This window comes from Arvicola amphibius, chromosome 3 (genome assembly GCF_903992535.2).
Source record: "Arvicola amphibius chromosome 3, mArvAmp1.2, whole genome shotgun sequence".
In the NCBI taxonomy this organism is placed as follows: domain Eukaryota; kingdom Metazoa; phylum Chordata; class Mammalia; order Rodentia; family Cricetidae; genus Arvicola; species Arvicola amphibius.
In genome coordinates this window covers 97,258,986-97,283,560 of record NC_052049.1, presented here as the reverse complement: position 1 = coordinate 97,283,560, position 24,575 = coordinate 97,258,986, and the positions used below count along the sequence as shown (strand labels likewise).

Genomic DNA, 24,575 nt, shown 5'->3' with positions numbered 1-24,575 from the left:
TCATAAAGGTGGAGCCCCTAGCTGGCATCATTAGTGGTCCCCTAAGTGAAGATGACACCTGAGTCAGCTAGCTGCCTTTCTTCTCCTCTCTCTTTGTCATGAATTCATCTCTCCATTCTTTATTAAGATTGGCCCTCAGGAGAAAGGCTATGTAAGGACACAAGTGCTATTTCTAAATGACACAGTACCTTCCCTGGTAACAGCAGAAAATGACAAGAACTCAAGTACTCAAGCCATCATTTCCAGGTTCTTACAGTAGCCATATTCTCCCCTCCTGAAACTTCCTTAGCCAATAGAGGGAATGAAGATCAGAGTCCAGAATACTCTCTGATGTTTCATTCAGTGTTATCATAACTAAGGAACAACCATTTGCAATCTTCTAGGTTGGGCACAGTATGTCTTTCATAGCCCTGGATCCGCAACTGTGTACACTGACACTCGAAAATAAAAATGTTCTAATTTTCCATAAGACCGAGATGGACATGCCTTGGACAAGTAGAGCTGCCAGTATTTCTCCTCTGGATGCAGAACTAAGGACAAGCGATAGTGACATCTAAATGTTTTGAGTGTGTGGGTAATAGTATCTCTGCCTCATTTGATTCCTCTCTGGGTAAATACTCTGTTACATGTTAAAGTGTCTGAGTCTGGGTCTCATCTAACATGTATCCCTCTCCTCTGTATATTTTGGCATTACCCAAACTTCTTGGTCCTTCTTTTGTTAATCTGTAAACTGCAGGTACTAACTTGTCCTGATCAGCCCTGACATGACTCCAAGAACTCAAGAAATATTTAGTAAATAAGACATTGCCATCATGAAAAATAAGCCCAAGAACTTCCTTTTAAAGTAAGAATTTTAGCACCAAGTCAGTATCCTTCTTTGTCTTTGTAAAGGGAAAAATAAATAAAACCATGCATGGGGGGGAGGGACTTGTCCTTAGAGACAGTCACATAATAATCTGCTTGGTCTCTAAGCTATGTTTCTGTCGATGTACCTCTATGCAGACAAAGTAAAAGGCTCATCTTTGTTAGGAGGAGACCACTAGATGTTTATCACGCATGGCAGAGTGTAGTAGGGTGAATTCACTTCTTCTAAGCCCCATAATGAGATTCCCTAAGTTTTCATGAAAGCCATTGCTTTCTATCTACATGCTTGTTATTGAGACGGTCGAGTCACACCCCTTTGAAACCTACTATAGAGAACACACGAGGGAAGGGAGCAGGCAAGCCTATCTTTGAAGTAGGCTTAAAATACAAGAACATAAGCATTCAGGCAGGCAGAGGAAGGAAGGAGCATGCTGTACCCACCTGCCACTGCTGATGAGGGGCTTATTTCTAAGACACACACAGCACAATGCACACACAATGCAGAGAGAAAACAAAAGACATAGATCACACATTTCAGATGGTTGGTGGACAAAGTTCAGTACATGTCAAACTTGTTACATCTGAAGTGCACATGGAAAAATGGGTCTCTCTCCACTCTGTTCATCAGATGCTCCCCTCTTACCAAACCTTGGCAAATAAACACATATACACACATACAATATACCACCGTAAGCTGACTCCGGTCTACGGGATGAATGTTGCATGGGAAAATGAGCACAGCAGTATGGTGAGATGGAGTGAGGAAGGAGGAGGACTTCCATAGTAACCATTTATGGCCCCCATGCATGCCCATCCGTGAGGAGAAATAGACCTCCAGAAAAGGGCCTCCCAATGAGGACTCAGGCTTCTGGTCCCCAGTTATCCCCTTGTATGAGAAGATGGCCTGATGATCCACATGAGAATCAGGATGACAAGAGCGGTCTTGGTTTACAACTAGGACTGTGGTCCCAGGAGCATGGACTCTTAGTATGGAAGTTATCACATCTCCCATTTGTTTCTCGTTGGTTCCCACAACTTCTGTCTTCTCATTTGTCTTCAGACGACACTACTGTTGAACCCTCCCGTGGTTCTCTGTCCCATATGGAATCCACAATCAAAGTTGATTGAGAATTTGGTTTACTCCTTTGGAAAGGAGAAAACCTGGCCAGAATAAATTATCTTGGAAACATGACTGTGTGACATGTTAGAGGAATGATAGGGAGGAGTATTTTTGCAGCTAAGGGTGGTAGGTCGAACAATATGGATGGAAACAGGCCAAGCAGACTGTGTCTATCACCCTCCCAAACTCCTGGAGCTCCATCACATGGCCAAGGCCTCCAGATTCAGGCTTCCTGCACTCACCATACAGTGTGATGCTGGCATTGGTGTTCCCAAGCTTATTTGTGGCCACACAGGTATAGTTGCCATAATCCTTCTCTGAGACATTGAAGAAAGTCAAAGTAGATATGCGGCCTTTGTTCTCAATCCTCACTCCATCCAGGCCAGTGGCTAACCTGCAGCAGGAGAAAGAACTATTGGTCTGGACCCACCATCCAGCGGAAGTAGCAGGTATTAAAAGAAGGCAAAGGTGAGTCCTAGAATTACCGCAATGAGGTCCTATTAGAATGCCCTATCTTCTGGCTAACCCAGCCCATCAACACAAGCCTTAAATGTCATGTCCTTTATTGGGAGGAAAAAGAAATAGTCATACTCAAAAGGAAGCTCACTGGAAGCTAACCATGTCCATAACTAATCCAAGATTCTAAAACAAGGTCAATTCATTTTGTTGACTTCCCAGCTTCCTTCAATTTTTGTTCCTTCTCACTTCTGATTCTGAAAGGAAACTCGGTTACAAAGGAGGTTACAACACATTTTTATCTTGCTTTATTTTTCCCCTGGAGTTATTACCCTCCTTCTGGAGGATGCATGATCAATCGGCTCTGCTTCAAAGTTGCCCCAGTTCCTTCAAGGTACCTGGTATCTTCTTTGAACCACTGGAACTCAGCCATGGGGACAGCCGAGGCTTCACAGCTCAAGATGCCCTTCTGACCAACTGAAACACCAGTGTTTTTGGCTTTTGAGATATAGGGAGGGTCTGTTGAAACAAAAGCAAGCAAGCAAGAGAAAACAAAACCAGTGATTCCAGAGAAGAAGACATATGGACATATCTGTCCACTGGCGACACCCTTTAAAACAACCACTTATTTGTATTTTGGGAAAATGTAACATTTAAATGTGATTATTATATTTGATTCTCAGGTCTTCAGCTCAGTTCTAAATTAGTCCTTACTCACTGGGAGCTCTGAGAGTCCCAGGAAGGTTCTAAATGGTAACACAGGTGCTGCTGAGCAGAGCAATCTGATAAAACACTGTCCTTCCTGTTGGCCGGCCCTTGAGTGTGGGGCTTGGAGAAAAGGGCGCTCTCACTTCTAGACTGTTGTTTTCATCCCTGGAACTCCCCGGCAGCAGATCAACTCACAGTTTACAGTGATTTTTACTTTCCGCACATCAGGAGCGGCGACATCGTTCAAGGCGCTGCACTCGTAGTCCCCAGACTGGTCACGTTTGATGTCAGAGATTTCCAGGTATTCATCCTCGCTCACAAAGCCCTGGCCTTCTGGGAAGAGAGAGGTGGGGCAGAAAGCAATGGAGAATGGTTACTCTGGAGACAGAAACATCACCCAATATGAGAGTGTAAAGGGAAGAGGCAAAGCCAGGGAATGGAATATATATATATGTATATATATATATGTATATATATACAGGTAAATTGCATCAACTTTTTAAGAGCATTTGATAATAATGGACTGTCAATATTTTTTCAATGATTAAAGTTAATTAAGAGAGTATATTATAAATTCCCCAGTACATTAATAAAGCTTGACTACTTAAGCAGATATGTCATGATCAACAATATAATAAAACCCTGCAAGTAATTTTAGATTTTTCTAAATAATACTTTTTTCATTGTATAGAAATGCCTTTGTATATAAAATATAAGCTAATTCTTTGTAGTAAAGAATTACTAATTCCTTGTAGTAGTAAAAGTTAGATGCAATGTATTTCACATTTTAATACAAATAAATTCACAATTGCTGGTTCACTTTCAACCTGAGACAGATAATAAATAACCAGCTCGATTGAGCCATTCCACAATGTGCATATATATTTTTAAAAATATTATGCTGTACATGATAAATAAATACAATTTTAGTTGTCACTTTAAAATTTAAAAATCTAAACTACAGTGGGGTAGACTAGGGAACTGATGAATGAGTTACTTTGTACAGCTGTAGAAAATGCTTGAAAACTTGTCAAAATAAACACAGTAAGCAATGAACCTGAGGTTGCTAGAACACCCCGAAGATTCCATATCTGGTGTTGTGGGTCATCCTGAAAGACTAAGTCTTACACACTGCGGAAGCTAGCAGTTTCATATCCAACATATTTGAAGCCTGAAAAGAAATTGCTTCACTTTATTTTGTTAATGCATGCTCCAACTTCAGCCTGGGCCTTTCCCTTTGCCCCTCATCTTGTTCTTCGCAAAGGGAGCAAGCTCGCTTTCTCTGAGTTTTGCTGAAATGCTATACTCCCCTGAAAACTCAAGAAGTGTGAAGGCCAAAAGGCAGAATCATTTTCCTTTCTCACAGACCTGCTGCCTGATCTTCTGTACTCCTGACATTTAAGCCAGACAACAAAAGCTCAAGAAACAGAGGCATATACTTGCTCAACCAAAACTGTGTCCACCGTGGCTGTGGAGCAGGGAAGTGTATCTATGACAAGCACTGAGGTGTGTGTGTCAGGGCTGGGGGGGTGGATTCCAGTGACTTCACACCCTAACTGCTCTGGGTCTAGGCTTCAGGGAGCCTCTACCACTTCTGCTGTTCATATCCCATTGCTTTTTGATACTTGCTGCCTTCCCTGACTCCGTTTTCCAGCTAGAATATAATATTAGTCCTAGATGCTGTCTTAAATTAAAGCCATCTCTAGAAAGTATGATGTCTTAGACGACCATTTTTTTTCCAGGACCCTTATCTATGGAAATTGAGTTTCCCCAACTCAGCACCTCTGATGATAGTTTCATTCCTTGTGATTCTGAGGAAATTTTGCATTAGCTAACAGACCTCAGGCAACCTCACAGGCATGAGTTAGCAGTTAGCAAATCCATCTGAACCAGTGTGGAGATAAATCAATAGGTATAGGAGTGTACCGAATGGTAGGCCCTCCACTCCCAGCTCAGCACTCCAGTACCAATCTGCAATGCATTACTCTGAAATTGGTCCCAAGTCACAAAAGAAGATTGGAGAAGAGTTGAAAAAGATGGAGGGAAATGTGGGGTTTTCCAAACAAGGCATAGGATGCCATTTGCTGGAATGCTAGGGTAGCATGGCTGGTGGAAGTCCTCTCCCTCAAATGTGGGGTCTCCCAAACAAGGCATAGGACCCCATTTGCTGGAACGCTAGGCTGGCGTGGTTGGTTCTCTACCTCGCAGTAGTCAGAATGGATCATGGCCTGACTCCTCAAAGTTTGATCGGGGGACATAAGCACCGTCTCCTATTTTCTTAATCCGCAGAATTCTGCTTTCTCTTAGTTTGAGAGTTTAACAAAGATAGATGGTATTTCCTCTATTGAAACTGGGTTGACTGACCCCTGGGAGATTTTTTTAAAGAGTAAAAAACAAGAATGAAGTCAAACACACCCAAGTGAACTTTCAGTCTCCAGTCTCACTTTGGATTTTGTGTGTGTTTTTTTTTGTTTTTTTTTTTTTTTGCAATGAATAACTTTGGATTGTTTTGCAGTGAATAAATGTGGGAAAATGGTAAGTTTGGCTACCTTTGGTAAGAGCCCATTATTCTTTAAAAGCATGTACTACAGAATACCTGCCACCATGTAATTACCCCACAGTGCATTTAACAAAACAGAGCTATCTACCATGGCCCTGGCAGGAGCTTCAAGCAGGGCCAGTGTTTTCTTCTGTGAGGAAAATAAAATAAAAAAAAGCCCCAGCTCAGGGTAGACACTGGGAAGACGCCCGGGAAAGGTTCCGGTGAGGCTCAAGCACGCCAGTCAGCTTAGGAGCACTGACATCTAGACTGGAGGATGGCGTCACGTGACATGGAAGCCACAGACCTCTGTGTGAGCAAGTTAAACTGGCCACTGTGGGGGATTCCTACACACCCTCTGGAATGCGAGGGTAGATTTTCACTGTCAGCAATGTTGTTCTCGTGGGAAGAATATATAACAGCACAAAAGGAAGAAAGAAGAAGGGGCAATCCATGTAAAATGGGGAGTCCTTATGATAATACTGCCTCATCAAATGAGAAAACAGATTTTGTCAAGTTTGTACTAGAGAGGAAGTGCTTTCCAGATTTTAATTTGCATATAAATTCCTTGGGGACTTAAAAAATCATATTCTCATTCAGGTGTTTGTGGTGGGGGTTCCAGGATTCTGAGCTTCTCATGGGCGCGCAAGTGAGCCTTGTTGCTGGCCTGAGACCACCCTCCAGTAATGACAGCATCAGGCAGCCTTCAGAACTGCTGCTGTCCTAGATAATCACAGGCTCGTGACTGTGTCTATGCTGTAGTTTGGATCCTAACTGTTGCCTGACAGCTCTTGTGTCAGAATCCTAGTGAAAAATCTGATGCCATTGAAAGGTAGCATTTTTTTGTTTTTCAATACAGTGTTTCTCTGCAGTTTTGGAGCCTGTCCTGGAACTAGCTTGTAGACCAGGTTGGCCTTGAACTCACAGAGGTTCACTTGCCTCTGCCTCCCGAGTGCTGGGATTAAAGGTGTGTGCCACCACCACCCATCTTGGAGGAAGTATTTTAAGAGGTGGGATCTAATGGGAGGTTTTAGATGGATGATGTGTGGCCTTGGAGGTGATAGGGGACCAGGACCCTCCCACACTTCCTCTTCCAGCCATGAGTGGTAAAGCTCTGGATTATGCTTCTACCACGATGCACTGCCTTGCCATAGGACCACAGTAAATCAACCAGCCATGACCTTCAGTTCCCTCAGCCCACTAGACACAGAAAACCCCTTTTCTCATCATACTCTGAACATCTCAGCGACCTGTCACAGGGATGGGAATCTAGCTCAGTCCATGACGTTGTTAGCAGACAGGTCAGGAAGATGCACTGAGTGACCCCTCATGCTGAGTGAGATCTGCCTCTGCTGCATCTCCAAAGGTGCAAGTACCTCAGAAGCTCAGAGGACAGATCAAGGCTGAGGCCCAAACCCATGAAACTGTGATTCCAATTGACTCTCCATGACTTGATATTAAACATGCATCTCCCCAAGCAGGCTTCTTTGCTGAACTACGGAAAGAGGCCCAGTGAAGGGGATTTAGGTGGCCCTAACTACTTTGAATGTTGGATGAGATTTTTAAAGCACAGCCAGCGAAGACTGATAGATGCTGGGAGCCCTAGGACATTGCAGGACAGATGCTTTTCTGGCGCTTTCTAATACTGACTATAGACATCTGACTTGGTACTTCAGAGAAGAGGCAGGAAGCTGAGTTTGGGGGAAGCACAGACTGGATGGTGGGAAGATAAAAATATGTGCTAAAATGAGGAAGGAAAGAGAGACAGGGCTGGGACATGCAAGATGCTGGGGTTCCTCAGGATTGTGAAGACTCGCTCATTTGAAGGGGTTTCTTTTACTAAAGGCTACCTGACTAGAATATTTTCTCAGACAAAGGACATTAGAGTAGGAGTCTAGGATAGTTCCGCTGATTCTCTTTATATATGATGTTCCCTCACAAGCCCAGAATCCAGAGGCGTTTTGAATCTGCCTTACACCTTCAGGCACCCCCAATTAAAAGTTTCTAAAATAGGGGGCGTTTCTTTGGAAGGATGCGATATTTCAAAGACGATCATTCAATTCATTATACTAACAAGACAGATCTATACAGCTATGAATGGGCCCTTCTAAGACAGGAGAGGTCACCTGTCTCAACCCAGGGTGTGTGCTTGGGGTAAGGTGGGCGAGTCATGGTTCTGTGGATATAGGTGCAAGTTCTCATATATATTAAGGTCTCCAGATGATTTTCTCACCAGGTCCCACTCTGTCTATGGAATGGGAATGTAGACAGAAACTAAGCCAGAAGGAGGATGCTTGACTGGGGTTTACTGTCCTTGCACTTGCCAAAAGGCAGGCAACGCAAGCAGGAGCTGTGTGGGACACTTCGTGTTTGTGAGTGTGTAGGTTGGGGGAGCAATGCGGCACCAGCAATATGGAAACCAAGAATAATTCCATGAGCCCCAAACTTCAAGCAGATTTTTACTTTGTTCTATCTTTAGCTTGGTATTTCAGTTCCTTGCGATTTCCAGATCTCTCACAGAAGGGATAGGAGGGCAGGAAGATATCTCACAGCTGGAAGCAATGTAAGTAGTAGGGGTGACTAGATCAGACAGGAAGTCTGAGGACACACCCAGAAGCCCCCTGACCCCCTTCTGCTCCCTTCTATCCTGAGCCCCAGCCGGCTGCATGAGGCCATCTGTCTTCCAGCCCATTGTCCCTTCTGCTTCTCCAGCAGACTCCTCAGGGCACAGTTGGAAGGAAGAGAGGTCAAAGACTTCAGCCTTCCATGTTTGGGAGATTATTGTTCTGGACAGAATGTTATTCTCCTCTCTCTAAAAATCCCTGGGGACAGATTTAGAGTGTGTCCTTTCCTCTCTCTTTCTCTCGGCCATACTGTTCACATCATCAAAGTCATCATCTTCTTCTTGAGGCAAGTCCAGCCCAGTTCTCCTATGGAAATGATTAAGTCACCTCAGGTGTCCCCAGCCCCGCCATCCTTTTGCACATGCTATTTACAGCTGCGGGTCTATTACGGAAACTGTTCTGTGAAGTTAAACACCAGCACCTGTCACAGCTTTGCCATGAAACCTGTCAGGAGGTGACACCGAGGAACATGCCCAGAGGGTGAGAGCCTCGCAGAAGCCAGTGGCAGGAGGTAATCACAGAGGGGACCTGCGATATCTGGAGACACAGTGGGAAGGGAAAGGCATGGGTGGGGAGTGCTCAGGAAGAAGAGGCAGGGGAAATAAGAGGCAAGACAGAGAGCAGCCGTGGGAGACGGTAAACTGCACAGAAATCTTGTTGCTCACATGAGGAGCGTCCATGAGGTCCAATGAGAGGAGCTCTTACTGATGATCCCCAGGTGTACTGGATTTGTGAGGTTGAGATCATACACACATTGACTGTGGGCAGACTTTTGACCTATCACCGTACAGCGAGGACTTTTCTTCTACCTAGGCCAAGAGCCTTTTGTCTTTTCACTGAAGCCAGGGGTCAATTCAAGCTACCAAAAACAAATGTTTGCTTTGCCCCTTTGCATGTAGAGTATACTGTGTTTATGAGGCACCATGCACGAGCTGACGTGTCTCATGCTTGGAACTCCTGCAGTAGACTTTCTGGAGCAAGATAAGATCTCAGGAAGAACACATCCCACGGTTTTCTTGCTGTGAGGTGAATGCAGTGTGTCAGAGACCATCAGACATTTATGTAGTCTAGTGTGTCCAAATCCTACCCATTCCATCTTCCTCCTCTGCAGTATTTGTGCCAATAAAACATTGCACACATACACACACACAAATACATGTGCATGCATACTTGTGAGCGTGTGCGCGCACGCACACACACACATAAATGAGACAACAGTTGATTAGAAAACAGCTTTTCTTCTGTTTCTAATTGAACAAAATAAATGGGATAAAGCCCTAAACAGAAAACTCTCAATAGAGGAATCTCAAATGGCCGAAAGACACATAAGGAAATGTTCAACATCCTTAGTCATCAGAGAAATGCAAATCAAAACAACTCCGAGATTCCATCTCACACCTGTCAGAATGGCCAAGATCAAAAACACTGATGACAATTTATGCTGGAGAGGATGTGGAGTAAGGAGAATATTCCCCCTTTGCCATTGGGAGTACAAACTTATACAGTCTCTTTGGAAATCAGTATGGAGATTTCTCAGAAAATTAGTAATCAATCTACCTCAAGACCCAGCAATATTACTCTTAGGAATATACCCATAGTATGCTCAATCATACCACAAGAACAAGAATAATATGCTCATCTCCATATTATTTGTAATAACTAGAACCTGGAAACAACCTAGATACCCCTCAACTAAAGAATAGCTAAGAAAAATGTGGTACATTTACACATTGGAGTGCTACTCAGTGGTAAAAAAAATAATGATGTCTTGAAATTTGCAGGCAAATGGACAGAACTAGAAAAAATTGCTGAGTGAGGTAACCCAGACCCAGAAAAACAAATATAATATGTACTCACTAATAAGTGACTTTGAGACATAAAACAAAGAATAACTAGACTATAGTCCACAATCACGGAGAACCTAGACAACCAAGAAGATCCTAAGAGAGAAATAGATAGATCTGCCTAGGAAGAAAAAAAGACAAGATATCTTGAGTAAATTGGAAGCGTGGGGGGGGGAGAGGGAGGGTGGAAGGAGAGAGGGAAAAAAGAAGGGGAGTGGGGAAAACGTATAGCTCAATTAAAAGCAATAAAGTATAAAACAAAAAAGAAAAGAAATCAGCTTTCCGTCTTTCAGGGACTGGGAATTCAAGGGTGACCTAGGTTCTTAACTCTCTCTTGATGGGCTGAAGATAACTAGAATGGCACAGTGGGGACATGTGACCTGGTACCCAGGTACTGGCTTAAAACTTAGCCTGAGCATTAGAGTGACCAGAAGTTCAGACTCATGAGGACCAAGGACCTACAAAGGTAATTCAGGAAAGAAGTGAGCACACGAGGAAGGGTAAGCCTTTCCTTCCTTCCTTCCTTCCTTCCTTCCTTCCTTCCTTCCTTCCTTCCTTTTTTCTTCCTTTTTTCCTTCCTTCCCTTTTTCCTTCCTTCCTTCCTTCCTTCCTTCCTTCCTTCTGGTCCTCCCTCTCTCAGTTTCCCCCTTCCCTCTTCCCATTTCCCCCCTCCCTTTTCATTTTCAAGAAAGGGTTTTTCTGGGTATCCCTGGTTGTCCTGGAACTCAATCTATAGACCAGGCTAGATCTCAAAATCAGAGATCTGCCTGCTTCTGCCTCCGAGTGCTGGGATTAAAGGCGTGCGCTACCACCACCAGGCAGGCAATTCTTATTTCTGTACCACAGATGTATATCTTCTTGTCTAAGACAATGCTATCTTAGCAGTTAACACGTGCTTAGTCACCTGTTTTTCATGGCTGAGACAGAGTGTGGAGAGAAGAAAGAAATGCTGCCTTCTATGAATTTGATCTCCTTCCTAGAGATTTCCCAGAACCGCTTTAGCCACACTTCCTAAAACAAGAGATCCCTTCTTTATAAAATTTTCTTAAAAGATTTAGTTATAGACTATTTTGCCTGCATGCATATCTGTGAACCACTTGCATGCAGTGCCCTTGCAGGTCAGAAGAGGGTGTCAGGTTCCCTGGAGCTGGAGTGACAGGTAGGGTACTAGGAATAGAACCCAGGACCTCTGAACTAGCGGTCATTGCTCTTAACCTCTGAGCCCCCTTCTTCTGAAGTTCAAAAACATTGGTAAGAGGCATGAGTTTGGACTGAGTTTAGACCATAGCATCAGAGATTCGGATCACCTCAGGTGACCTGGGGTTTGACCTGTTCGTTTTTTCTTTGTTACAGTGCTGTCTATTGTCTAAACCACCTACACCTGAACAAGAATGGCATGTTCCTCTTCTTTGACTAGCTCATGGCATCTGCTGTGAACTGAACATACAGCATGTGTTCAGGTCGAGGGATGGAGTCTGTGCAATCCTCTCTGTGATTTGCCTCCCCTCCACCATAATCTTCTCCACTAGTCTTTCCCCGCCCCCTTCCTTCCCTTAGAAGGCTACTGGTGATAAGCAAGCCCAGGCTCCTCCTTAATCAGATAGAGGAGTGTGGGCTGTAGGGCTTCCTTGCCTGCTCCAGGCTTTCAGATAGGCTGTTCCCTTCTCTGCACTAGAGTTAATGAAAAGTGTGACAAACCCACGATTTCCTTCTCTCTTAATTAATACAAGCAATTGAATTGTGCTAACGTGATTTTGGGTGGAAGACAGAGCCCCTGGGTTAATGGACTCACTTGCTGCCAGTGGCAAAAACTGCTTTGTCTTAGGCTCAGAGAACCTTTCTTGGGCAGTAGCTGCCAGCGTCTGTCCCATCCAGAATGATGTGCTGGCTGGCTGCCTTCTCTGAGGTCGACAGCAAGCTGGTTGATGACAAGGTCAATGTGCTTCTGTAAAAGGTAACTGCGTTCCAGCAGGGGGAGGAGCATGTCAGTAAGGATGCAGCAGCTGCTCCTCAGTGCCTCCCTGAGCCCCTGTTCCCATGTTTTGGTTGGGAAAATAGGACCACAGGAAAAGAAAATGAGTCAAGCAATTCATCCTAGAATGTTCTAAGAGGAAGTAAAGGTTCTGTCTGTCATGTAGAAGGGAGGCATCTGGGGATTCATGGCACATGCAGAAGTAAGTGCCTAGATTATATCCAAGGAGCAACTTGGAGGTGGACTCTAGTGCCTGAGCATACGGGTTGGTTGTTTAGAGTGGTTCCCAGGAATAGGCTCCTTCTCCAAGTTCCCAAGGTACTCTAAGGAGTAAACAGGGATGAGAATCCAGGATCATAGATGAAACTTAATGCCTCTCCTTTCCAAGTGCTTGTCTTGCTCATGACCAATTCCTCTTCTGAGATGTCACTCATGGCCTTGGAACCAGAGGTCTACGCACATCTTAGTGTGTTCAGATCTGTCCACTGTTGGTGACTGGAGAAAACAATGTCATGAATTTGACACCAGTTCTATTGTAGGCATGGCTGGTAGAGCCCTGGTTGTGGTACAAGGCACTGACAGTCAGGGTGGAGCTGAAAGTATCCACTGCTGTCTGTCTGTCTCCAGCAGCTAGAGTATCCCAGATATTCTAGCAGAGAGAGTGGCCTCTCTCCAAGCACAGTGAAGATGCCCAGTAACTGAGCTGAGTTATTTTCTCTTTTCAGGGTTCAGTATATGCAGGAAGAACTAGGATACAACCCTTATAAAATCATTTATTTATTGAGATTATAAGATAATTATGTGATTTCCCTATTCTCTTTCTTGCCTTCTAAACCTTTTTTATACAGTCAGCTTTGATCTCTTGCAAATTTATGACCTCTTTTTTTATTAATTGTTGCTACACACACACATACATACACACACACACAAAGGTTTGTGTGTGTGTGTATGTATGTGTGTTGTCCTAAAAATATAAGTAGAGTCTTCCTAAACATGAGCTGAACATGACAGGAGCAATAGGTATTCATACATGGACAGAATAAAATCCAGGAGAAAGATTTACAAAGAACTACAGACAAATAGGAATGCTGAGAACACACCCAGAGAAGAGCATACCTATTTTTATCTAAGACCGAATCGGTCTGCTCTGAAAATGTACATACAAGGAACATTATACAGAATGAGCAAAGTGTGCTTATGTATTTAGGGTGCAGCATTTTATAACATAGATGAAGCTATGGCCCTGTTGAGTGTCATCCTGTTTGGGTGACACAGACACAACCAGTGTGCCTGTGAGGATGTGGCACATTTCTTTAAAATGATGTATGGGAGAAAGGAGATAGAGGAGAGAGAGAGAGAGAGAGAAAGAGAGAGAGAGAGAGAGAGAGAGAGAGAGAGAGAGAGAGAGAGAGAGAGAGAGAGAGAGTAATGTACTAAGCACTATGGTATACTTGGGCTAATAAAAACGCCCCTATTGAGTTGGCATGTGACACACAAGCCATTTGGAGGAAGAGGCAGGATGAAACATGATAGGTACAAGTTTGAACCGTGCATGATCTACATAGAGTTCGAGTCCAGCCAGGGTCACACAGCAAGGCTCTGCCTAGAAACAGAAAAGCAAATAGCATTTGCATCTTAGCCAATAATCTAGTATAAACCACATAAACAACAGTTCAGACTCAAACAGTGTACAGATGGAAAGAAAAAATAATCACTCTAAAATAGTGGAACTTAAATAACTAAGTTATTGACAATGTGTTTAAGAATATTTGAAAGCTGTTATTTATTTTATAGGGCTTTTTATTATTATTACTATTAATTACACCCTGAACCAGTAGTTATTATGTCTATACAACATAGAAAGTGCACATAGTTCTGAATAGTAAAAATAGCAGCAAACAACAGGGAGGAAAACAAATCCACCAAGGCATTGAAGAGACACTGTATTTCATCTGCACACATTTTAAGAAGCATGGGCTTGATCCTGCTCCAGTTTAAGCAGGCACTGCCTCTCACCAAGGTCTAGTTTCTTCAAGAAATTGTTATCTTGGAAGAACTGAATGTTTTGTATCACAATGAAGCCTGTGGCTATAAAACACCAGAATTGTTGAATGGCACTCACTTAGTTGAAGTGGCTTCTTGACCCACAGCAGAGCTCAGAGTCAGAATCAGCCAGGGTCAGGCAGTATACAATGTTTTCAATGATTCATAATAGCAGAGAAATGTGTGGGTGCTAAGCACCTTGGTTTCTTTCTTCCTTCTTTGTGCTCTGACTCTTTCTCCCCACAGTTTAACTTAATCTTGACCCACCTAATGACATTTCTGCCAACAAGGGCCCCTTTTCACAATGGTGATCCTATATGGCTACAGTGGAAAGATTTCAGTGTCCTAATGACAATACAAGGCATTTTTCATGTGTGTGATGTGAAGTTTTGTTTATATAATAATGACAGTAGAATTAAAACATAATACACACAATTACGTACTGTATATAATATTTCATAATGATAGATAGTGGTTGCCAATTTGTGCTATTTACCATACTAAACTTCTATTGGAAATTTGGAGCAGATACCCCTGATTTTCAGTTTTTTATTGCTATTAAGTACCCAGCTGTGTTCACCAACATCAGCCCCTTAAACCTTCGGCTTACTTTATCCCTCGATGACACTTCATGTCTGTGTCCAGTACATGTGCTCTATGAAGTTAACACAGCAATGCCACCACCTAAAGTATCCAACTGTGCACTTCTAAGAACACGTCCCCCATTGTTCAGCAATGTAGAGTGGCCCATGTTGTCTTTGTTATTTTTGTAGACTCTTTGCCAGAGATAGACCCAGTAGACACTGTTCTTCCCAGTGAAAATATTAAAAAACGTGATAGCAAAACAGACGAACACAGTACTCACACCCTACTGAAAAAGGGTGTCGCCAGTCCCTGGACTTCATCTGCCTTTGCTGCCATTGAAACTGGCTGAACCCTCACTGTTCAATGCAGTGAGAGGCAGTGGCTTTGCCTCAAAGGGGCTGTGGGTCTCAGATGTGCGACTCTGCTGGGTCAAGCAGGAGCCTGTGCGATTGTTCTCTGAACGCTCAGTGCCCATCAGCTGCACCCTTCTCTGGTGAGAGAGGCAATAAACCACACCTGGGGTCTACAGCAGCCAGAGAAGCCGCATGACAGAAACCCAGCTAGAATCCAGAGGATCCTTGAAGACAAGGCAGATTAGACATCAGAGCAGAGCCTTTCTGAAATGGTTTAGCAGGGCTCCAGCATTAAATGAAGCTGTCCTGGGGCCTTTCCAGACTGCAGAAGTGTCCTTCTAAAAACATTTCAGCACCAGGTGAGGCTTGCGTCTGTCTACTGCCTGACACCATTCACTTCATCGTTCATTTCTTGCTTTAAATTCTAAGTTCTCAACAGCGCAACCATGTGACGATGATGCAAATTAACAACATTCATTAATATATATTTTTTAAATGCCTATATTAGCCTCCAGGCAAAGGAGCCAGTAGCTCAGCCCAATTGGCATGCAGGCAACATCCAGGGACATTCTGCACACTCGGCAGAGCAGAAAGGTCGGAGCTCTGAAGCATCCCGGGGAGATAGCGTGCCGCGCCGTTCACACACTCCGCGCTTGCACAGGCAGCATTCAATCCACATTCAAGCCACAGCCTGCTCCTCAGGCAGGAGGGGCCCCTTACAAACTGCCTCGTCAAGGGCTCTTCTCTCCTCGGCTCGGGGTTGTTTTAGGTGATAGTCTTAGTCTTGCATCTAACTTCAGCTGCGATGAAGCTGACTGCTACCCAAAGGCATTTGTCCTCTCCGCGCAGTCGTCTTGGAAGCCAGTCTGTCCACATGACCTTCTATGACTCCATGTCAGTAGACAGAAATGCTGGAGACAACATCGAATCAGACATTAGAAGGCCTGGGATACAGTCTCCGTTTTATTACTAATGTGCTATCTGAATTTGAATTAAGTATTTTTAGCAACCCAAGCTTCAATTATATTTTTTTCTATCAACTGTAAAAATTGCATGGAACGATCTCCAAGGTCACTATCAGTTTCAATGCTTCGCAACCTCTCCTAGCCCAGCAGTATGGTCCATGGCCAGAATCTTAAATAACTCCTTAAGTTCTAGAAGTCCAATGGTCAGGTTTATGGACAGAATTCCAGGTCAGGAGCTCTGGCTCTCCCACCCAGCAAAGAGCACTAGCCTGGCAGCTGCACTGCGGAAAGGACCCACGTTGCTCCATTGAGTATAGCGTCTTCATGATACAAGTCCAAGAATAGAGATGCCATTGCAAGGACGAGGTGGCTCTCTCTGTCACTGCTTTAGCTGTTTGGTGACTGGGAGGAGAGAGAGAGAGTTTGACAATTACGAAGGACTCTGTGTGTCTGAAGGTAATGTCCTGTGTTAATGGGGGAAATTAATTCTTTCCTTTCCAAGACTCCTATTCATGCAGATTTGACAAGCTCTATCTCTCTCCTCCATGGGTAGATACGAATAATGTCTTATAAGGTACAACTAATCATCCACTTATGTGATTTGAGGCCCATTTACATGGATCTGAGGGTACATTCTTGGTGTCGGGAAATGAGCCTTCTCTGCTTTCTGCCATCCTCCGCCTTTGCTAAAAATATCCGTTCACAGTCCCATGGTTCTCCGTGCTAACTCTTACCAGCAGACAGCAGGTGTTGAGAGGAGGCAAGGGGCACTTAAGATAGGAAAGCTAACACTGGGTACCACCCCCTAAAAGGTTGCTGGTACTACTTAACATCAGCATTGACCAATGGATGCACCAGGTCAGAACCAGGTGCTGAGGAGCTGAAAGTGAGACAGGAGGTCAGGTTCTGGTCCATCCACTGCTGTTCCCCATCCTGGACTCCAGCAGTCCCTTTGCTTCTTCCAGCTTTGGCCAGGTGGTGTGTTCAGACAGCTCATGCCACAGCTTCCTTGGCCACTGTTCTTTGCCCACCTTGCTCACAATGATCTTTTAGGTCTTGTGAGCAGGATTTCAGAGTAGGTGTGACCTGACCCTCGGCTGTACCCAGGATTTGTGAGGACTGAGTTTGCATACAATGAACTTTGTGCAGGATATGTGAATCCTGCCTTTTTGCCTTAGAAGCTTATACTGACTTTGTTTCTGAAAACTAGAGCTGCTGAGCTCAGTCTGATGTGCCAGAAATCTTAGGCAAGCCAGTATAGAAGTCTTGACCCCAGGCCCTGCTGAGCCTCTACCTGCACATGCTAGTTCTTAGCAGTCACTCTCCTCAAGGCCTTCATCAGAAACTGTAGACCTTACTTAGAAAGTATATGGAATTTTACAGTCTCTAGAACTTCCCACCAATCATAGAATCAATTTGAGGTTTCTTGAGATGCCCTTTTTTTTTTTCTAGTAGACAACATCAACCCAAGAGACAAGAGAATAAGAGAAGGAGGGGCTCCAAATAGCAAGCGGGAAATTCAAGACCTTGGACAACGATGCTGGAGAAGAGGAGGGACTATTGCTTTCAAACCTAACTAGTGCTTGGTCCCGAGATTAGTGGGTCTAGAGCTTGATACATAGACAGTGGTATTTAGAGTTTTGGGTCTTCTCATACAGGAAACTTCTGAAGAGGCTGGGTCATGAGAGGCTTGCTTAGCCACCTTTGTAGTGTGCTCTTAACTTCTTTCTCTTTATATAAATATATATCATCTCTTTTGAGGCAGGGTTTCATTGTGCATTCCTGGCTGTCCTGGAACTTGCTTCATAGGTCAGGCTGGCCTCAAACTCAGAGATCTGTCTGCCTCTGCCTCCCGAGTGCTGGGATTAAAGGAGTACATGACCACTGCGTAGCTTTGACTTACTTTCTTATGCTCAACTCCCAACCTTTTTGTTCATTTGTGGAATATGCTGCCCTAATGGCAAAGAATGAAGCTAATGCAAATAGCAGCACAGTCTCTACTGCTTTCAACATACTATGCACAAATATACAAGCATGTGCACATGCACCATCAAAGCTTCCCAATGGAGAAACATACAATGCAGCATAAAAATGTAGCACCATCCTTCTTACACCTGTGTGTCATCTAGGAAGTAGACTCAAGAACACCTCTGTCTTCCATACCACTCTTGGTCTTTGGTTTTCATATAGATGAATAAAAGGGGCTAGGTTGGGTTATTTATGAAGTGTTACTAGTTCTTATTTTTGATAGTTACTAGCTAGTTAAAAAAATAATATGTGTGTTTCCCAGCCATTGATGTGTATGTGTGTATGCATGCAAGAGTGTGTGTGTGTGTGTGTGTGTGTGTGCGTGTGCGTGTGTGTGTGTGTTGTGCCCCTGTGTAAGAAAGTAAGGAAAACATCTTATCTCAATCTCATGTGAAAAAAAAGAAAGCCAAAGAGATAAGAAAACCACCACAGGCTGGAGCTTTAGCAAATCAGAAGACAATTTATCTTGAGAACAAAACAAGTGATATTTACATTATTAAATCACAATTACAAAGCAAATCAGCTGCAGAAGAGAGGAGATCATTTCCATCAATTATTACTGAACTGAACATAATTTTTCAATCACCGGCAGATTGTAAATGGGGGCTGTGGCTCATCCAGGAACCCTTCTATCACTGGAGATATTAATCAGGTATTAACTTTGTCGAATTAGCAAGGACACTGACAGGATGGGGAGGGAAACAGGATGCAGGGCAGGCAGGAGGTGGCAGCCAGGTTAATTTCTGAGATGGAGGCACAGACTATTCTAGAAAATCAGGGTCAGCCACCCATGTAACTAGTATGGCTGCAGTGTTGAAGAAAGCACTTAGCTCTGCTGCTTTCATTCTCAAAGATCAACACATGACCAGGCAAACATAAATAAGCAATGCCTAATTCATTGGCCATGTAACTGTGTCCTAGGATGCTACAATAATGACAGTGTGCTCTGAGTCCCAACCCCCGTGAATGATCCTTCGTGGGGTGCAGACAAAGCTGTTGGCTTTGTTGGGGTTTCTCCACCCAGATCCCTAACTCAGGTTGTCATGGGATTTATGTACACATGGACTACATCTATCAGAACCTCAAAAGACTGGTGGAGGCCTTTCTGGAGGGCACTTTGGTATGCTGGGGTGATACAACGTCTCCTTTATGAGTCTTGGTAAAGGCTCTACTGGTCCTGTTTTCTGTCTTTCACGTTCTCATCACTTTGTCAAACTCTGAACCTTGGATTTCTGCTCCAGGAAGAGATGCTCCAACTGCCTCGCCTTATTTGCTCACTGTGGACCTCTGTCTTTCTTCCTTTAGACCAGGACAGGAGATTCTACTGAGGAATTCATATGTTGTCCTCAGAGCTGTGAAAGACTGAGGTTCTGGCTCCTCTCTGTCCTCCACAGGTGCCAGATTGGCTTTTGTGTTCTCACTGCTGAGCTGTGTGCCCAGGGCTTGGTAATGACTGCTGTGCCGGGTACAAAGCAGTTGCTAGGCACCCAGAAGATTATCAACACTCAGGCTATTGTTTCAGAGAAACAAGAGAAACAAAGAAGCTGTTGAAGGTGGGCATGGCAGAAGCTAGGGACAGGGAAAGTTTGGGCGTAGGGATGCAGGGTTGGCTTCTTTTTATGAGACAGGGTTTCTCTGTGTAACTACTCTAGCTGTTGACTTGGAACTTGCTCTGTAGACCAGGCTGGCCTCAAACTCAGAGATCCGCCTGCCTTTGCCTCTTGAGTGCTGGGATTACAGGTGTGCACCACTACCGCAGAGTTTAGAGATGACTTTTTTCTCTTTTTTTTATTTCATTCTTTTTTGGGGGGAGGATGCGGTTTCGAGACAAGGTTTCTTTGTAGCTTTGGAGCCTGTCCTGGAATTTGCTCTGTAGACCAGGCTGGCCTCGAACTCACATAAATTTGCCTGCCTCTGCCTCTGCCTCTGCCTCCCGAGTGCTGGGATTAAAGACTTGAGCCACCACCACCTGGCTAGCGGTGACTCTTAAGTGACTATTTTTGCACTTCTGATGCAGACACCAGTGAGTATGGGTGCCATGTTTTTCCTTCTCATCATAGTTTGTCACTGTCACATGACCAGGAAGAAAAGATGCCTACCCCGTGCAAAACACATGATAGGAACAGTGGATTTTAGAGCAATGTAGGAAGAGTAGGAAGCAGACATCACTGAATGAATGCCTATTGAATTCAATCCTCCCAAAGACATGTGTCATAACTGGTCTCATTTGTATAATCCACTACTTTCTACTCTAAGCAATGAAAGTGTGTATCACCTTAACATGCTTCTGACTTTATAGATCCGTTTGTTCCTGATTTTTATTTTATTTTTTTTTCTTTTTGGAAATACATCTAAACAAACCAGAATTTGCATTCAAGTCCTGAGATAGACCAGGAACAGGAGACCCCATCTTCTAGCATATAACAAAAGGAAGCTTCAAAGGAGCAGGGACAAGTCCCCTGTGCATCCAAAGCCACCTTTTCAAGGCCAAGCTTCAGAAGTTGTGGTGGTTTGAAAGCCAATGGTCCCCTGAGGTTCTTATGTTTGTACTGAGTTGGTGATGCTGTCTGGGAAGGATTAGGAAGTGTGACCTTGCTGGAGGAAGTATGTCACCAGGGGTGGACTTTGGGGTTTCAAAACCACGTTATTCCCAGCTTGCCCTCTCTGTATTTCTGCTGTGGTTTAAGATAAAGGGAAGCTCTTAGCTTACAGCCGTAGTTGCTGTGCTTGTCCGTGTCATGCCTCCCTATCATGATGTTATTGACTTTTATGTTTTTAGATTCATAAACCTAACTAAACATTTCCTTTTCCAGGTAGCCATGGTCATGTTGTTTTGTCATAGCAATAGAAAATTAACTAAGAGATAGGCTAATTCTTGTCCAGGAATCACAATTCCCTGCCGTCCCACTGCCTCTTCCATACATTGCTCATGGCACTGGTTCCTGTGACGTCTCAGGAAGGCAGAGAGCTGGTGGCAAGAAGGAACCAGCCCCCAGGTCTCAAGGCAACATGGCAGCAGCTCCAATGCTGGCAATAGGTAGGGGCTGTGGCTTCCTAGAGCCAATTAAGTAAGAATAATACAGAAAGGAGAGAGGAGCTGCATTCACGTTCACTCAACCTCACTGTGTGAGAAACAAAATAGACTGGTTTGTAGGAGATTCGTGCCAGCAGATAAATTGCTTTATGATTATTGGGACGTATAATATCCAGCCAGTATGCACACCACATAGAAAAGATGTGACTTTCGGTCCAAAATGCCAATTTATTCTTGTCCAGTAAGGTTTAGTAATCATGGGCTGACCCTGGACTGAATAAACATGTCCAGAGCCCTGACCGTGTAACATCTGACTCACCCTTTTCCTATGAGACAGCTGTAATTTTATGAACAGAGAGCACAACACCATTATAGTAGGATGTATCACATAAACTTAGATCTATTACAGGTCAAAGCCTATCTCTTAAAATATAATAGCTACATTCTTGAGTGGCCTGATCTAAATCCTAAACTCCCAATTTCGGCATCATTCAAGATGTTCGTAGTGTTTGTCAATTCACATCGACTTAATTTCCCAATCTTAAATTCAGCACAAGATTCCAACAATACTTTTCCAGTCACATGATCACACAGTGCATCACACTCCTATCAGAGATGGGACAATTTAACTGCTCTGGGTAGGTTATTTTTACCCCAAGTGTCACATCCAAGCCCAGAGTAATGTTCCACCATTAGTGCTGTTGCCCTGATTTGTCCCTCACCTTTTTGGTACAGCTGTTGGAATAACTGCCCCCTCTATCATGAGCTAGAACTCTGGTATCTGTTTGGGAGAGCTATAGTTGCACCAGGTGTGGATACATCAGTTAACTCTCTTTGCCAGTGGGAATCCAGGTTAATTGTTGCCACCCTTGGTATCAGAGGACTTGGCCACCAGCACGTCTGACTGAATATTTCAGCCAGTCCCCAAAGAAGCATTTATCAACTTGGGTGGTAGCTCCAATCTTCTGTCACCTAGCCATGAGAAATAAATTGAATAAAATAATCTGCAATAAGAGCAAAACTGGAAGGTTCTATGAGAGGAACAGTCATAGCTAATGGCATGCATAAATCTACTAGCTACCAGACTTAAGGGCTGAACTGCTCTGCCTCTGTCAGTGAGATCATATGTTAAAAATTCATGAAGTTTAGGGGCTGGGAAAATGGTTTAGCAGTTATAAAAAACTTGCTGTTCTTGCAGGAGATTTAAGTTCAGTTCCCATATAGGACAACTAGCAACCACCTCTAACTCCAGGTGATCTGATGCCCCCTTATGGCCTTTTCAGGTATTTGCATCCATGTACAAAAATACACACACACACACACACACACACACGCACACGCACACGCACACACACATTGTCATGAAGTTTATGAGTTTGGGCCTGGTTATGTTTCTCAGTGGTAGACACATAGCCTAGAATTCACAAAGACCAGGGTTCTACCCTCTGAACTTAAAAACAAGCAAAACCAAAGATAACTCATGAAGCTGTAAACACTGAGTGTAAATACTGTTTTTGAAATTGAGTTGTGGACATGTGGAGGAAGCCGAGATTTTGACATCTAATGGCGGCCACTATCCTATCCTCATAGCCACTCACCCGACTTGTGTCCCATGGTAGCCCTCTCCCTTCCGTTTTCTCTGACTTTGAGAGATGTGCCTACAGGGTAGAGGAACACCAGGAACGGGAGCTTCCTGTGAGTTTCAGTGATGGATACCACTGTTAAGGAGAGCATAGTGGAGTGGGGGAAAATAATACACACACATAGGAAACCTTAAATTAAAATGAAAAAGATTAAAAAGAAGTCGGGAGGAAAGAAAAGATATCCAAGGCCTTGTGAATTAAATAGCTAATAATTCTTATAATTGCCAGAGGAATTTCAAGGCAGGAGAGGTCACACTGGGCAGGAAACTCTAAAACTTATTTTTAGTTAATTATTCTATGGTTTAGAGATTTTAATTGGAAGAAAATTCCATACACTTCATCTAACACCCTCATGATGTGTTTTATTCATTTCCAAGCGCTCTGTTGTCAGAAGCAACAGAAAGTAACTGAAAGGGCTTTATGTCTTCTTCCTTAGTCCATGGACACATTGTCCATCCATTTATTCAACAAATGATAAATCATTCACCTTGTTTTCATGGACAGGATAGTGAATGTGGAGTAGATGCCTGGCCCATTGCCATGGAGAAAGAAGGTGCAAAGCTTGGGAGTTAGAACAATCCTGAGCATGTGAAATGCGTTGGATCTGTCAGAGCCAACAGCAAATAGGTTTGCAGTATTCTATGTAGTCCATTTGAAATTATCTACTGATTCAAACAATGCTTTCCCTAATACTCGGGCTTTTTGTTTGTTTGTTTGTTTGTTTGTTTGCAATTCTTTCATTAAGAGACAAAGCTTATTAACCACAATCATTAATCTAACAGTGCCTGTGTTAGACCGTAGGATTACAGATACACAAAACAATCTCTTCCTTCAGGGCGCTGGCAGTCGCAGGGTTTCAAGAGGATGACACAAGAGTGTGCCAAGTCCATGTGAGTGGGAGCAGTGGTGTCCGGGAGCATGTAGGGGGCAGAGGCATGGACTAGAATAAAGGTATCCAGGAAGAACCCAAACTGGAAAACTGGAGGATAGAGAGGAACCTAATGGAGCCAAGATGTTATGAAAGGGAAAGAGAGCTGCTATGTTCCTATGTACAGAGACAGGTTGGAGCCCACATGGTCTGAAAACACCTTGAAAAACAGGCAGGCTGGTCATGAATGATCCTGAACACTGGCATAAGGAATGGCTGCTTGCGGCAAGGCCCTAGGACAACAGGCGGTGTGAATCGCCCCAACGCCCTACGAAAGCAGAGCTTATGCTGAGGTGTCTCATGTGTCCTCCGAAGGGTCAGATGTTGAAAATGTGGTTTGCAGCCTGTGGTGCTACCTGAAAGTGTTAGAACCATTATGAGGTGGGGCCCATTTGTGGGAAGTACCCTTGAGGGAGATAATGGGACTCTGTCCTCTTTCTTTGCTTCCCACTCATCATGAATGGAGCATCTTTCTTTCCCACAATAAGCTAAGCAACAATGAACTAAAAGTGTTGAGAGCCAAAATAACCCTCTATGAGCTCAGGGAAACTTTGTCTTCTTGAATGTAGATAGTTCAGAATTTTGTCACAGCAGTGAAAAGCTAGCACAGCTTACAATACAGTTGTACAGTGACTGCTGCATGCGTGTGTGCATGCGTGTGTGCATGCGCACACACACAAGTCAATAATGAAACTATTCATCCTTTCAAAATATTTATGGAATGTCTGCTATGCTCCAGGAACTGATTCATTACTGATAATTTTACAGTAAATGATGCCAAATCCAGGACTTTTTATTGTAAGGGAAGACAACTGATCTGATTAAATACCATATTTAATATCAGGAAGCAGTAAGCACTGAGAAGAAGT

At 43.7% G+C, this 24,575-nt stretch overlaps 1 protein-coding gene across 3 annotated transcripts in view; it reads right to left on the bottom strand.

The window, feature by feature from the left end:
• Positions 1-24,575, bottom strand: part of Opcml (opioid binding protein/cell adhesion molecule like) — a 517,106-nt gene that overhangs the window by 14,488 nt on the left and 478,043 nt on the right. Inside the window, exons 4-7 of one of the 3 annotated variants that reach the window (XM_038323188.1) lie at positions 3,344-3,481; positions 2,839-2,959; positions 2,227-2,378; positions 1,306-1,332 (exon numbers count right to left, since the gene is read on the bottom strand). In XM_038323188.1, coding sequence (XP_038179116.1) covers positions 1,306-1,332; positions 2,227-2,378; positions 2,839-2,959; positions 3,344-3,481 — 438 coding nt within the window. The remainder of the gene's footprint in view (positions 1-1,305; positions 1,333-2,226; positions 2,379-2,838; positions 2,960-3,343; positions 3,482-24,575) is intronic. The other 2 variants (XM_038323189.1, XM_038323190.1) reach the window with 2 other exon arrangements.